Genomic DNA, 15,738 nt, shown 5'->3' on the forward strand with positions numbered 1-15,738 from the left:
AAAATACATTTGAATTTGAGGTCTGTATTATACCTCTGGTCAAGCTGACGTTTTCAAGATGTAAGGACATTTTTATAGTGTAAGGTATTGCAGAAAGTGTGTATGAATGTCTTGTATAATAGATAGACAATTCAGCTCAGCCTGTCATTAAAGCCCTAACTCCCTTGTCTTCATTTCCTCCCCTGTCCTCTCCTGACTGTCTCTTCCCATTGCTCTAGTTTTAGGGACGAAGACAGATGGTTAACGGGAGTGTTAGTGAGTAAATTAGCGGCTCTCCTCCCTAAAAGTTACGTTTCCCTCCCTCAAGTGTGTCTACGTTTGTGGCTACTTCCCAGCTTGAGGTGTCAGTCATGTGTACCTAAGTCTGGATGAAAACCAAAGAAGATACAGGGGAGAGGAAAACTCTCGGGGTCTGGCAGCAAGAAAAAGAACTAAACAAAACACGTCCAAAACAGAGCACAGGTCGTACCTCCCTCTGGCTGTTTCTGTCTGATATGCTGTTTATTTAAAGACATGTAGATCAGCATGGAAAAACTGAAAAGGAGGACTGTTAGGTCATGCCAGTGGACATACCCAGTGAATCTTTAACAGCCCGATTCAAAAGTATAATTTTAAATTATACAAAGCACCTGAGATGTGTTCCTCCAAGAAAGTGTAATAGTTCCCAAAAGACAGTTGACGGGATGCATATATTTGAACATTGGCTGGTTTATTGAAAATATTACTAAAGTATTTGCAAAAGCACAAGGAAAGAAATAATCAGTCACAGAAATAAGTGAAGACCCATTTTTACAGACTTCTTTATCTCCTTTTAGATGAAGTATCTGTGCTAGCTCTGTTTCAATTTGAAATGGTGCAGATTTATAAAAATACAACACTATAGCGTCCTGTGCTGTCTAGTATCAGCAGCTGTTTCTCGGAGAGTATTCCACTGTGATTAATGAGTAATGTCTGCTCTGAGGCACTGACATATCGCAGGATTTACAACATTTGTGTTTATCTGTTTCAGACGGCTCCTTGTCCTCAAAAGTCATCAATCCCACACACTAAATGAGAAGAGTGATGCAAGCAGCACTGTGTGTTTGGGTGGATTTCCCCCTGAAAACACTGCAGCGTGTGGCCAAAACAAACTGCGGCTGATGGTGCGCCTCTTGCCTCCGGTGTCTCTGGCCTGCCTCTCGACAGCAGCCCAGGGACCAGCTCTGCCCAGGGGGAGGAGCGGAGCAGGCTGCCCTGATCCTCCCACCGCCTATAAGACCACAGGCAGACGGAAACACTCCAACAGCAGGCACACGTGGAGCCGACGCAAGAAGACGAGAGGGGCTGCAGCTGTGAAGGACCAGGAGAATAGGAGCGCCAACTCAAATCATAATAGTACACGTAAAGAGAGCTGTAGGTTAGAGTCTAAGGACTGAACGGTGTGAAATACTAGCATCTTTCAAAGGATTATAAAAAGTGTTTGGAATGTCAAGTTACTATTTTAGAAACAGCTGGATCACTGACTCATCTTTATAGTGACTGAGCCATCCTGTGGACTGAACTAGCATCCCAGGGATTTGTGCAAGTTTGGAGTTTTTGACTGTACACTGTCATTTCAAACTGTCATTTTCAGAAGATTGTCACAACTGGACCTCTCACAAGGATTTGACAGTCTTCTCATTTGCTGGTGAAGATGACATTTGCCATGCTCCGCACAGCGCCCCCCGCAGGCCGCTTCATGTATGGCGACATTGCTCTGCTGTCTGAAGACGATGAGGAGAACGGCAGCGAGGGGTCAGGTTCAGATGAGCGTAACTCTGCTTTCCGCCTCTCATCCTCATCGCCCTCTGCGTTTCATATCAAAGTGAACAGGAAGCGGAAGCTGTGTTCAGGTGGAGGGGGGGCCATGCTGGGGAGACTGGGCCCCCCGGGGTCTTCTCCAAATGGGGTCGGGGAAGTGCGCCAGAGGACAGCTGCCAATGCACGAGAGAGGGACCGCACCAACTCTGTCAATACTGCTTTCACCGCTCTACGCACTCTCATCCCCACTGAGCCTGCAGACAGGTACACACTAAAACACACTATTTGTTTTTTCAGTTGGATCTTCACAGCATATACAAGAATTCACAACTTCCAAATATTTTAAGATATAATTTATATAACTAAGTTTACTTTAAGTTTTTAAATTAAAAAATGAGTTCATTAGTTAATTAATTTATTTTTTTGTACTAGGCTTTGGGAACCATTTATACCATTAGATTCAAGTAAGTGAAACGTCTCTGTCATTTGTATTAATAATCCAGGAAACTGTCAAAGATTGAGACACTGCGCCTGGCAAGCAGTTACATCAGTCACCTGGGCAACGTGCTGCTGCTGGGGGAGGGGCTTCATGATGGACAACCGTGCCACGCCCCCTCACCTCCATTTTTCCACGTTAACTCCTCCCCGAACCGTGGCTCAGACCAGTCTACACAGCCTAAACACATCTGCACCTTCTGCCTCAGCAACCAGCGCAAAATGGTAAGAATCAAACCATCAGCCATCCACAGGTGGTGTAGCAGGTTCAAAACTGTCCTCAAAAATGCATTCATATAAATTAGCACACTAATTTAAAGTCTAATATTTGCCAACACTAATAAAAAAAATAACCTTAGTGTAAGAAAGTATTTTGGTGAGTGCACTACCTAACAGTCTGTGACCATTTAATTATACACGTGTAATCAATTGCCGAAACCATGTTGGCCAATTTGGGTTTAATCAGATCAGCGCTGGAAAATCTTATTAGGATTAATCTGTTTAATTTATCTTAACAGGATAATGATTTAATTGTCTCCTAAGTCAAAGTAAGGGCACTTAAGTGTAAGTGTACCATGGCGTAAAGCTCCTTTTGGGAGAGTGGCGGGATTTGGGGTCATTTTTATGGTAAAGGCTGACCTAAGATCAGTAACTGAGGCTGTAAACCTGATTGGCCCTCAGGGATGTTAAAAGCAAAACCTTTTAAAGTCTGTCTTTTTGGTGAAGGGCAGTGTATTATGGCACTTTGGGGAGGTAGATTTACTCGAGCAGGTGGCTCCAAAGTTCAAGGTGGTTCCTGAAGCTCGCTGGACACTTGGCCAAAGCCTTGGATATTTTTCTGTTGTTACAGCTCAGACAGGTCAAACAGCATGCAGACCTTTAAGACAAAACAGACCAAATGTGAAAGGGCCTTGTTTTAAAACAGCCTGACCTTAACTGAGATGTTTTTCTCTCTTTATTTTAAATTCAGAATTTTACAAGAGTATTTATACAGCGAGAAACAGAGAGGGAGATTTACGACTGGGAGCCCTTGACAGAGGTCCAAAACCATGTGTATAATTTCAAGAATGTATTGACGTCAGACTGAATACGAGAAGGTTTTATTCATAACTCTTGAGGAACCTCAGATAGAACCTGAGATTGACTGGCAGCAAATCAAAATTTATCTTGCACAACAGATTTTCAAAATCTAATATATACTTCCGCTGGACATATCAGAATGAATATAAATAATGCTACAGAAAATAATTTTCAAATAATTATTAGTTTGTCATTAATAATTAACAAGTTATAAATTCTGTTTGTTTTATTATTATCCTTATTGCTGTGGGACAGTGGCCAAAAATATAGTTTTGCAATCAAAATGCAAAAATTTGTGTAAGCTGTTGTTAATTATTTGGGACTCAACTATAACGACAGAACTGCCCATTTAAATTTATTATAACAATTTCCTTGGTTAGTACCTTATCAGTCTACGCCTTAAAAGAGATATAGACTGAGACCTGATCTGGTGTGATTTCAGCTTTAAGCGATTCAGTTCAGGAAACGGCCATAATCAGGAACACACCAAGCAGGAGAAAAAGTCGTGAGCCCGATGAAAAATCACAGGAAATCAAGAATGTATTTTTCTACCTACGGGTCTGAATCAAATTTATAGGACTCCTGCTTCTACTTCAGCAAACACCCCAGAAGATGATAGAGAGGTGACGTTCCTCCACTCCTCCTCCCTTCCAAAGCAGCCGCTGCCCATTTAGCAGGATTTATGGCTGAAAGGCTGACATCTGGCATACTCCCCCATTTGCCCCAGCAGTGTGTGAAAGCCAATACCCAGCTCACTGTCTAAACTCTGGGACCCCGGCGCTCTGGGATAACCCTATAGTCTCAGCAGTGAGCCCCCCAAAAACTAAATAGAAAATCCACAGTCAAACACCTTCAGCTTTGCCTAACTACATCACACCTGTCTCCATCTTCCTCTCACTTTAAACTGGATTTTTTTTTTTGTCTTTTCAGTGTTTTACAGAATTACACTTGCTATTTGGTCGCAGGTTATGGCTCAAGTTTCTAAAGTGTTCACCCACTAACACCAAAGTTTGCTGTTTAATTTCATCTTCTGTCGCTGCACACGTGTGTGTTCTTGGGCAAGACACTTGCCTTCAGTATCCATGTACACTGATATATGAATGTGGAGTTCAATTTAGGTAGAAAAGCACAATATATGTCAATGTGACAATGTATTATTTATTTATTTATTTATTTACCATTTAATTATTTATATTGTAGTAAACTGACAATAATAACCACCAACCATTTTCATTGTACGATTGTATTTTATTTTGTATTTCATTTAACCAAAGATACAGACTGATACTTATGCCAGTCCCAAGTTTAGATAAGTATTTTTCTACAATTATACTATGGAAAAGCATTTTGAGAAAAAATGAATTTTCCATTTGTTGTTTCTTTCAAAACAAGTTGAGCATTTTTTTGTGTTTTTTACATGCTGCAGATATCATAACTGTACTCATAGTGCAGCGTGTGATGTGGAGTGAGTTTTGTGATTTTTTTGCCATAAACATAGAGACTGCACTTTATCTACACCATGCTCCTCCCTGTTGCCATCATCTCGGTGCTTTGCTCGTATCGATCAGCACAGTGGAGGTCACAGCATCTGTCAGTGAGCGCAGTGTAACCCTATCCCGCGCTGTCAAAACGCTACTGCGCACCTACATTTGACCTGTAAACGCACGCTGGGCAGAAAACAATCCTGAGACTTTTCTCATGTCAAAAACCTCAAACACAGACGCCTTTGACCAAATATCTTATTTATCACCAAGCGGGTTACACTGGTTTTCATTAGTGCTGCTACAATACACCATATTTCTCTGCTTTGAATTACTGTACTTTCAGATTTCATGTGGAGTTTATGATTTAAGAGAAGCAGGTTGAATATAGGTCGGTCCAATGTTTTTTGTCAATGGCAAGTTATAGAAAACGATATTGAAGTCTTGTCAAGATTCGTGCATAATGCATAAAAATTGCAATAATCTTGTCCTAGGAAAAAAAAAAACATTTTGATCAAAAAATTATTTCATGACTCAAAATAAGTAGAATAATTAATACATGTATGCATTGTATATTTGCTTTTTATATACCTGTACCTAAGTCCTCTTTTATCTACCAATTGCCACTAGTTATAGTAAAACAAAAGTTTAAATTTGGGGGAAATCCTTTGCTCATACCAGGGCAAACAGAACAATATACAACATTAATAGTATAAGTAGTATTATAGTATTCCTACTTGTGTGGTTTAAAATTTTTCCATATGTGATTTTGATAAGGCTTGTCCTGGTGATGATAGAGTTAAGTGTGATTGGCAGAACGCTCCTCAGTCTGTGGAAAAGTGGCTCTCCTTCAGTGTGAGTGGGCTAAAGGGCAGAGTGGGCGCGGGTGATTACAGAGAGGAAACCATTGTGAAGTCAAAATGAGTCTTTGTGTCCAGAGAGCTGCCTCTGTATGTTTTTCTGGTCCTTGAGGTTCATCACAGCTGTCAGCTCTGCTTAGACCGGCCGACTCAATTATGGTTATTTCCAATGAGGAGCAGAAAGTGAGAAAAGTAGGCGCTCATTTCCTACTATTATAGTGCATACAGTGTAACTATTTCAAAACAAACAGTCATGTCAGTGATTTTCTACTGAGCTGAGAGGCCTGTTACATACTCCAATAATTATGAACTTCTGAACAGTAGGCGTGATTAGGTCAAGTTTCAACACAGGGTCATTTAAAAAGACATTTCACCTAAAAAGAAAAAAAACAAAAAAAACAAACCTTGACTTACCTCAGAAGGGAAGACACAATTAGTATTTATATTTTAGATCCAATGCACATTCAAACCATTTCTGTGAATGTGCCATTATTCGCTATACAGCTAGTTTCTTACTATGGTCTCTGGACAAGGTGTAAAATGTCATGATATACAATACCCATTGCATTTACATTTACAGTGCATTGGTGGTAATGATTATTCATGATTTTGACCCTTTTTTTATACTATGATCAAATTCAATTCCCATATTTTTGTTTTGTTTTGATTTTTTCCTCTCATTGTATTTTATTCCAGGATGCCTTAATTTTTATTTGTTGTTGTCTGTCTATTTATTCTCACAGGTTAAATATTGTTTTGACTGTGTTACCATGTCCAGTCATATTAGTAGGTTGGAGCAAAAAGGTGAGATAGAGGGTTCCTCTCTATCTCAGTTGAACAATGAAGCAATTAAATATTATATCTATTATGTCTCACTACATAATAATATTAAGAAACTTGTAAAAAGCGTAAAAAGCAGTCATATTTTTTGGGAAATTCGAGGAAGTTCTGCAAAAGTCCCTCCTGTCTCTCTTTGATTGACGCAGACTTCCTGTATTTAACCTGATTACTTCCACTGTCAGGTGTCTTTCCATAAGCTACAATAGGAACATACTACTTATAATACATTTGGGATAAATTTGGCATATCCGCTTTTTCCTCTATTAAAATTCTATCCTTAGTCTGACATTTAGCTAAAAAATGTTTGTTCTGAGCTTTAAAAGGCCACAAGGCTGCTATAACGTCACTAAATCATGACGAAGTGTGTTTGTTTTGTAAGGTTTCAGAACCAAACAAAAACACTAGACATTTTCAAATGTGTAAATCTGCCTACTTAGCCGCCCCAACAGCACATTAGCGATTTTACAGCTTCCTTTGCGAATGCTGCTTGCTTCTCTTGGTCTGCAACACGGACTAGGCCAACTCAGTTCACTAATACTTGTGGAATTTGACAGTTACAACAACTGTTTTCAACTAATTTATCTGGTTTGGGATTGCCACATTATAATGCAAAATTGGCTTTTATGAGATTTTAACCATGTTATAATGGTTTTCCCTCATCGAGCTGTATTACTGTATTTTGAGTGATTCATGCATGTTTGAGTAATCCTGCAAAATTTACATACTGACCTACCCCCTGTCTCCGCCCACAGCCCTGACTGAGGTTATGCCATTTCAGTGTATGTGTGTAAAAGTAAATGTAAAATTCCAGAAAAATAAAAAAACTGATTTTACTATTTGTTAAGCAATAAATATGAATTATATTAACTTTTTTTGTTTGAACCGATATTAAACTTCTTTTCACAACAGCTCAACTAAGATTTTGCATATATAATGTTTAAATGACTTCCCCCATTTAATTCAGCTAAGAAACAGGTACATAACGCTATCCTCACTCAGCACTGATATGAGCCAATTTCCTCCATTTGAAAACGCCACTGACATTTTGTTGTGAATACAGTATTGCTACTTGATTATGACGAATGAATGTTGTTTTGACATGGTTAAGTCATCTTTAGGCATGAGGTAATATGAGCTTCCAAGAATAACGAAACTATAAACAGTTTATAATTTAGTAGCACTGAAGTAAATCTCCTAATTGATGACACAACATGGCAGATGGGAAGAGCGTATCACTGTTCTCCGTTGTATGCATAAATCTGAAGTTTGGCCTTCGCGGCGTGTTTGAATAAATGAGACAGTGACACGTACAAACAGTTGCTGGCTGGTGCGGGGCGTCTGGAAGTCGTTGGCAGCACAGAGCGGAGCAACAAATGAGCTAATTGTTCTGTAAATGATTTATCCTCTGCTAAGGCCAGTGTTTAATTCAGCTGCTGCTATTAGAAACACATTGACGCTTGGCTTTGATGGGGAAGTTAAAGAAGTCTGGAAACCTCTCCCTCCCTGCACTCACACAGTATAACTTCAACTCACTCACGCTCAGGACCTAGAACTAAGAACTGTATCAGAAAAAGTATCGAGAGTAATAGCAGTAGTCCTTGTAGTATTTCTAGTAGTTGTCTTAGCAGAAGTAGGCCCAGTAGCAGTAGTTGTAGGCCTAGTAAAATTAATATAAAGAATTACAGTCACAGGTGAAGTATTTGTAGCAGTAATGCATAATTACTATTTATTAATAACTGCAGTTGTGGAGTAGAAGCAATATTTACTTCTGGTGGCTTAGTACTAGGTTAAGGTACACTTTTTTGTCCCCATAGGGAAATGTGTCCTGTAGAAGCAGTGGGGATCCATGTCAAGACCTTTCTTGTGCTTGGTTGGGTCAGGGCTACTTTAGCTGGAGGAAATTTACCGATTTACTACTTGGGAACTCCTCAGTATCCCACCTACTAGTACGCCTACACCAATAGTAGTAGCCATGCATTCAAAATAGAAGGCAGTATAGTATAGATTATAGCAGAGGCAGTAGCAGTTTCTCAGAGAGTGCACACAAACAGAGCACGAAATCAGCGTCTACAAAACATTTATCTTTCTACCACTTGCGATAGTCTGGCCAGCTCCTTCTGAGACGGCTAAAAACTCATATGATTTCTGGTTTAAGGAGCTCTGGATCGCGACAGTGCTTTCAACACTTCGAGACTAATGGTGTTCAGGAAGTTGTGGAAAGCGAGACTCAGGAAGGAGAGACAGAGGAGCAGAGAAATAGCAACAGACTCACAGGGATCATCAACGTGGCGATTTATCCTCCACTTTAGACAGTTGGGGTTTGAAGCTGTCGGAGCTACACTTTCTGTTGATTCGTTGTAGGTGGTGGTGTGAAATTGCAGTAGCACTTGTTACAGAAGTAAAAGTTGTGGTGGTAGAGGTAATAGCTTTAGATTGTGTACATGCATCAGTACTATTAGAAGCAGTCAAAAAAGTTGTTTTAGAAGTAATTTGTTGTGGATGGCATCAGAAATAGTAGCAATAGTTGTTTTAGTGCTGGGACTTTTATGTTTTTCTGTAGTATTAGTAGTAAAATAGTAACAGTACTTGTGGTAAAATCAGTAATAGTTAAAGGCTATTGTTTTATGGATTACAGAATCTGGTAAATAAATGTTTACTATTGTCCCAGTACAACATATATCTATTCACACAAACACCAAATGTACAGCTTAATTACTAGCAGTGGTGTTGTACTGTTATGTTTTCTGTTGTGATTAGTTGTATCCAATTAACTAGTTCAAATGTATTCAGTATTTTTGTAGCAATGATAAATATTCGTAGTTTTATTATAACTACAGTACTTATTCTCACTTTGAGGCTGTGACTGGCGAGGCTGCTCTTTTCCCTTGCTCCTTTATAGAGGTGAAATGAAGCGTGCAGGTCTAGGAGAGCTCGTGGTGCGTGTGCAAGAGTGTGCTAATGACTGTGGTTTATACAGGCATTCGGTTATTATTAGTCTGTTGGAAAAAAGCATTACGTCACCTTTGTGTATGGAGTTTGAGGTCAGAGATGAAAACTAAACGAATCCCATTGACTGATAATAATGCAGCCGCAGACAGGCCCTATGCTACACAGTGTTACCTCTCTGTGTCTCTGCTTTCAACTTTGCCAATGACTCAAAACGCAGTGAGCTAATCTTGAAATATATTCTCGACCACGTTTTCGGTGTGTGTGTGTGTGTATCTTTGTGCGTTTTGGACCTGTCTGCATATTTGCCGCACAGATGGAAGCAGTTAGGCCTAATTTAACACCAACACAAGAAGCCGGATCAGATAACTAACAAAATCTATTAGCAAAAGTATCATTCTGTTGTCATTTCGTCTTTAAAGACACGGTTGAACATGAGCGAATGAAAACACAAATACAGAGCCAGAAAAGGCACATCTAAAAGACATCAACAGACGTAAACGCACAAATGGTGATTTAAATTGTGTTGAGAAAAGACTATGAAATCAATTAGCCCCAACACTGAAGCTAATGACTTAGTGAGTAGTGCCTATAGTTCAAACACTATTCGAGCAGCGTAATATATTTGATTAAATATTGTGTTAGCAAAATCAACATTAATAATTTATCTGCAGCTTAGACTAAGACATAGCCAAACTTTATTGTTCCACGAAGGAAATTATTTGGACTTAGTAGCTCACACCTTGCAATATATTATAATAACAAAGAGCAACCTATCAATGATAATTATACATTCAAAACAAGTAGCAAAAATAACAATATAGAAATATAAAAACTATAGAAATATAGTCATACAAATATGTCTCTAAGCTATAAGGAGAAAACAGTGCAAAGATGAAATAGTGATTTACATGACAGAAGGTTATCTGTTGCATAAGGGTGAGTTGTCTTAAGATACAGAAATTAAATTGGCCAGAAAATAACAAAAAATAAAATAAAAATTAGAGGGATGTATAATGTTAACACAGAACTGGACTTTACATAGCTTACTGCAACTTTATTTTCTAATTGAAATAGGTCCATTAATATTTTCAATTCACTATGTGAGGATTGTTATTATCTGAGACGAGGGAAAACTATGATTTGAGTAAGGAAAGTTTTAAGTAAGGAAAGTGTGGAGTAATGTACCGTGTGATAGGTATGAAAATGCATGTCTTCACAGCCATCAGAAATCTTAATAGTAAACCACGTCATTGTGAAATGTACCTAACCACAAACGCACAGAGACCTGTTTTTGTCTGAATAGGTCTAAAGTTTTATTTATTACCCTGTTTTATAACCCGTCTATAATCTCCTACAGTCAGATTGACGACTTTATGAGCGTAATTACAGCTCCTGTTAGACACCCAAGTCTACAGTCAAGGTTTGAGTTGATAAATTAAAGGGATATTAGTCTTTTTTAACTTCACGCTTGAATACCAATCTGCTTATAAGATTGTCAGGCTTGAACCCAGATGTAATTATTTTTTCCAACCAGTCATTCCCCTCACACAGCCAGTGACTAAATTAGATGTTTGTATTTGACAGAAAGGCTTAACGCAGCAATACAGAGTGGAAAATCCAGTCATAGCCTATGTATTTGAAAAAACACATGCAGCACATAGCCCGGCTTCAGCCTTGAAAAATACTGTTGGAACTGATAAGACTTAGAAGAAGTTTTTTAATCAAGATGCGATCTCTTGTAGTTATTTTACAAAACAAACTTGTCTTTATCGTGTTCACTAAAACAATGAAAGAAAGAAATATTCGAAAATACTTTATCACAAGTGCACATTTTACGTAGTTTTAGAGAGTCACTTTTTTTCTTATTCGTTTTTGAGAACTCTAACTTCTTCTTAAAATTGTACCTGTATTACTTTCTACACAATTTTCTTCTTGTGGCATTTCCTGCTCATCTGCTGAAGCATTTTGTGCATCTTGCACTTGCATGGGGTCAGCTGAAGTGTCATGTCCTAAGTGGCATAACATGAAGAGAGATTCAAAGAGTGACCTATAATCTGACAAATATATTCCTTAAAAAGAATTTGAAGGAGGTATTATCATAAGTATCAGTCTCTTTTGTAAGCATCGTCAGGTTATCATATTAGTGTGGACAAATCGTTCCTTGGGGCTCGTGGCAGTATGTTTCTGTTGTGGTCATGTTTGGACAGAGAGAGAGGAGAGTAAGGATGTCATGTGAGCGTGGCCTATTAGTCTTCAGGAGTTGTTTTGACTACCAGCCCGGGCCTCCTCTGTTTTCACTGAACTGTTACAAACCATCCGTCCACAGCTGTGCTTCCTAAAGCCATCAGGGTGAAGGCAGCCTGTCACTGATTTCATGCTCATTTAACGCCAAATCTCTAAACTCTTTTTGGTTTCTTTAAACTGATGAAGTTGCTTTGTTGTTTTTAATTTTTTTAAATGTTGTAACTTAGTCACATATTTCTTATACAATGCAACTCTTATAATCAAGTACAGTAAGTGTAAGTGTTAGTAAGCAAACTGTTCGAGGGTCCGACCAATACGGACTTTGGGAGTTGATACCGATTTAAAGCGTGGTGTACATATCTACCAGTATATTTCGAGATATAATAATTCATTGTAAATTTGCGGCTGATTACAAAAATGGTCAGAAGATTAGGGCCAATAGCCGATATTTCCCCAAGCGTCCATATCATGTGGCTGTGGTTTGAGCCCTAGTTTATTTGAATAAATTATAATTATAAAGATACAATTTTACGTGATTAAATGTATTTCATTATTCTTGAAAATGTCCAAATACCACCAGACAAACTAGTGTCAGCATAATTGTACAAGAATTAAATCATTGCATGCAATGAGGCAGATGATGTGCGGCATAAACCCCAAAGGACAAATGCCAAGCAGATTTTTTCCTCACAATTTTCTAACCAAACTGTTTACAGAAATCCAGAAGCTTAAACAAATGTTGTAGTGTTTGTTTGCATTCGTCACCCATGCAGCTCTAACTACTGCAGCACAGATAACATAATCATTTGTAATGGCGCTGTGCAGTGGGTCCAGCTGGAGCGTCCATTGACAATAACAGCCCCTCTGTCTCCTCTCTCACCTCTCATCAGTGGGAAGACCGGACCCAATCCAAGTCCAACTCCTAAATCCTATGATCTCACTGCGTCATTAAGTCCTGATACCCCTCCAACCACCTACCCACCTTTTGTTGATGTCAGTCAGGCAGATTTTTCCAGTGAACACCTACACCTTATCCACGCTCGGAGGAAATGTCTAACAGGTGTGCGGCTGAGGAGCGGAAAACTGATGGGGGCGTTGGGGTAAAGGCCTAGAGACCACTATTAAGTACAACCCAAAATTGAAAATGTGTAGGAGTACAGAATGATCAGAATTAACCCCTACTTAACAACGGTGTGCAAACTGTCAGGCGGAGGTCTGGTCTGGTGGTTGCAAAGAGTTACCAAGAGTCCTTTGAGGTTTAACAAGAATAGTTTGGGTCTTATTGTATGGACAAAAATGAAGATCAGATACTATATTGTGTTTTGTTTATAAATATATAAATGATAAGTCATAGAAATGTCAAATGTATTGAAAATCAGTTACTAATCAATACTAAAACTAGTACTAGATACTCATTTAAGCAAGTATAGATACTGAAAGAAAATCACATAACTGTATAGAATTTGACCTTTTTTGAATAGTTTCATCTTGAGTTTTATCAGAACTCTTGTACGACCACATGGTATAATATTTTGTGTTGAAAATTACAGTATTGTCTAAAAAAAAGCTTTGATCATTTGAGTATAAAAAGAACTATCAGAGCTATTCTTTAGTATTGCAATTGAGTTAAAATTTTAGTATTATGACAGCACTAGTTTCTCAAAGCTTCCAGGGAGACTATGGTGGCATGAATCATTTTCATTTAAATAATTTTATCTTATAGGCTATAATTTGTAGAGTAAAAATGTCACTTATTGCCTTTAGGCCTGCTAATAGGGACTGCTATAGGGAGAGGGGGGGGACCATCGTTTCCTCTTTTAGTGATTTAAGCCTTTTTTTTGCCTCCTGACCAGTGTAGATCTGGTTTAGTACTGACAAGTTAGGCCTAGATTAGTGGTAGCATAGTAGATAGTCCTGGTGTTGTCTGTAGTTTTTGTCCCATTTCCTCTGCTCAGCCCATTGCACACTGAAAGACAAATATTTGCTGATGTTGTAATTGAAGTGACAATCTCTATAATTATTAAAATACTTTTGGCATGTCTGGGACCTCATAGTTGTCCCAAGGAGCTCTGTATGTCCTGAGCAGAGTGGAGCAGAGGTGAGCAGAGGAAAATCTGATGTGATTTTCCTGGCCCGATAGAGAGGCCAGCTCACCAGCCAGAAAATCAGGAAATCAAGGCCTCTGCGCTCCGATACCAAAGATAATGCAGATCACGCGCCGCTCCTGACTCAACTCTGCTGCGGATAATGTGGTTAAACAAATGGTCAACAAACTCTGCTCCATTAGTGAAATCCAAACCAGTACTGATGCTGAAGTTTTGTACTGATATGTCTACATCTCATCTCACAGAGCAAATTAAAACTGAATGTTGACCAAATATAGTCTTTACTAGGCATGGTCTTCTAGCCAGTATCCAAAGTTTTTCTTGCTGATGTCAAGTGAAGTTATTGCGTAAGTTATAGTAAAGTCTACAAACAAATATTTCACCTAAAACATGTATTTATGTGGGATGTGAAATTATTTGCGGCATGACTGTGTAAACATACAGCTACATTTTGGCCGAATTGCTCTTTTATTTCCATTTGAGCTCACTAGTCTGTTTTAAAAGACTCATCTGATGCACAGAGCATAAAGAAAATGACACATGAGCTCAGCTTCATTATTGGTGCAAAATATTGGATGTATTTCTACATTTCAAACCAATACTGATACCACATTAATTATGTTTACCTCTGTTTTTGGCTTCAAAGTGGTAGAAAAATAAAAGTACTACTGTTTATTACTACTGTTTTGAGGACTTTATTGTTTTTAGCTGATTTTAGTAATTTAGTTTTTGTATGTAAATATTTACTGACCAATTTTTTTGCTTTGTTTTTTGCAGAACAAAGACAGAGACAGAAAGACGGCCATCAGAAGTTAACGACTCGGACACAAGCCTTAAAGAAATGCGTTTGAATAATGCTGCATTTCTGGGACTTCCTCTGCACTTCCAAAGCATTTTCCCTGACTATAAATAATACTTTTATGGATTATTTTTTGCATTGGAAACTTTTACCAGCCGTTATATGCTCATCCCAACAACAGGGAGCCTTGTGACTGTTTTGTTGCTCAAAGACTTGTTCATGGCATTGACCTTATGGCACATTGTGGGACAACACCAAATATTTGAAAGACAAATTTGTATTCATCAAAAGCTGTGTGTTATGAAATTGTAAACTGAAATATAAGTGTATATTTATGTGTAATATTATGCAATGGAATATGTTATTTAACGTACATATCATCTTTTTACTTTGTCAGCTAATACTACAGACCTTAAAATGCTGGGACACAGAAACATATGCTGGGACATTTGTGGTTGCAGTATTAGTAATAATCATCTCTGAAAGCTGGAAAATATCTTGTGATGACCAATAAATAGTTTGTATATCTGGAAATAAATTTTGTTCATCTGTCAGTGGTGGGTTGAGCAGAGCGTACACTGAATCGCAGTCCAAGGTCTGAGCCAGTTTTAACCAATAAACACGGAAGTTTCCATTGAATCCTGGAGATCCTGAGCTCTGGTTTGAGCTCCGTGCTGCTGCTGCCAGGACAGGGCTGCTCCGGACACTGATAAACCCCTACACTTTATACTACTAGAGGGGACACAGGTGCAACATCTGTCTGTATGATCTCTCTGTTTGTATTCTCTCAGTCTGAAGACTCAGGAGGTGCATTGATACTGATACTGGTGTAGAATACTGGTGCAGAGATTGAAAAATTAGCTGTATGGAGTATCGATTTCATGATATCAGTTCAGCCAATATCCTGGTTTAACTGGTAAAACGGCTTTTTACATAATGTTTTTTGGCCTAGAGCGTCTCATAGTGTTTGAACTTTTATTCGTACAAAGCTGGGCATTAGTGATTTAATGGATAAATGACAGTTACATAACACAATTGGATCTCTTGTGTAATAAGTTAACTGTTTTAAGGAAATAAGCACCATATTCCCATCCCCACATTGATAT

General features: G+C 38.5%; 1 protein-coding gene across 1 annotated transcript; it reads left to right on the forward strand.

Moving 5' to 3' along the window:
• Window positions 1–1,044: 1,044 nt before the first annotated feature.
• On the forward strand, window positions 1,045–15,097 carry LOC110171845 (basic helix-loop-helix transcription factor scleraxis). Its single transcript, XM_020937639.2, has 3 exons — window positions 1,045–2,043; window positions 2,283–2,499; window positions 14,611–15,097. Exons 1-3 carry the CDS (start codon window positions 1,673–1,675, stop codon window positions 14,647–14,649), a joined length of 627 nt encoding a protein of 208 aa, XP_020793298.1. The 5' UTR covers window positions 1,045–1,672; the 3' UTR covers window positions 14,650–15,097.
• Window positions 15,098–15,738: the final 641 nt, after the last annotated feature.

Source organism: Boleophthalmus pectinirostris, unplaced genomic scaffold (assembly GCF_026225935.1).
Source record: "Boleophthalmus pectinirostris isolate CB_2022bp ecotype Guang Dong unplaced genomic scaffold, ASM2622593v1 HiC_scaffold_6, whole genome shotgun sequence".
NCBI classification, from domain to species: domain Eukaryota; kingdom Metazoa; phylum Chordata; class Actinopteri; order Gobiiformes; family Gobiidae; genus Boleophthalmus; species Boleophthalmus pectinirostris.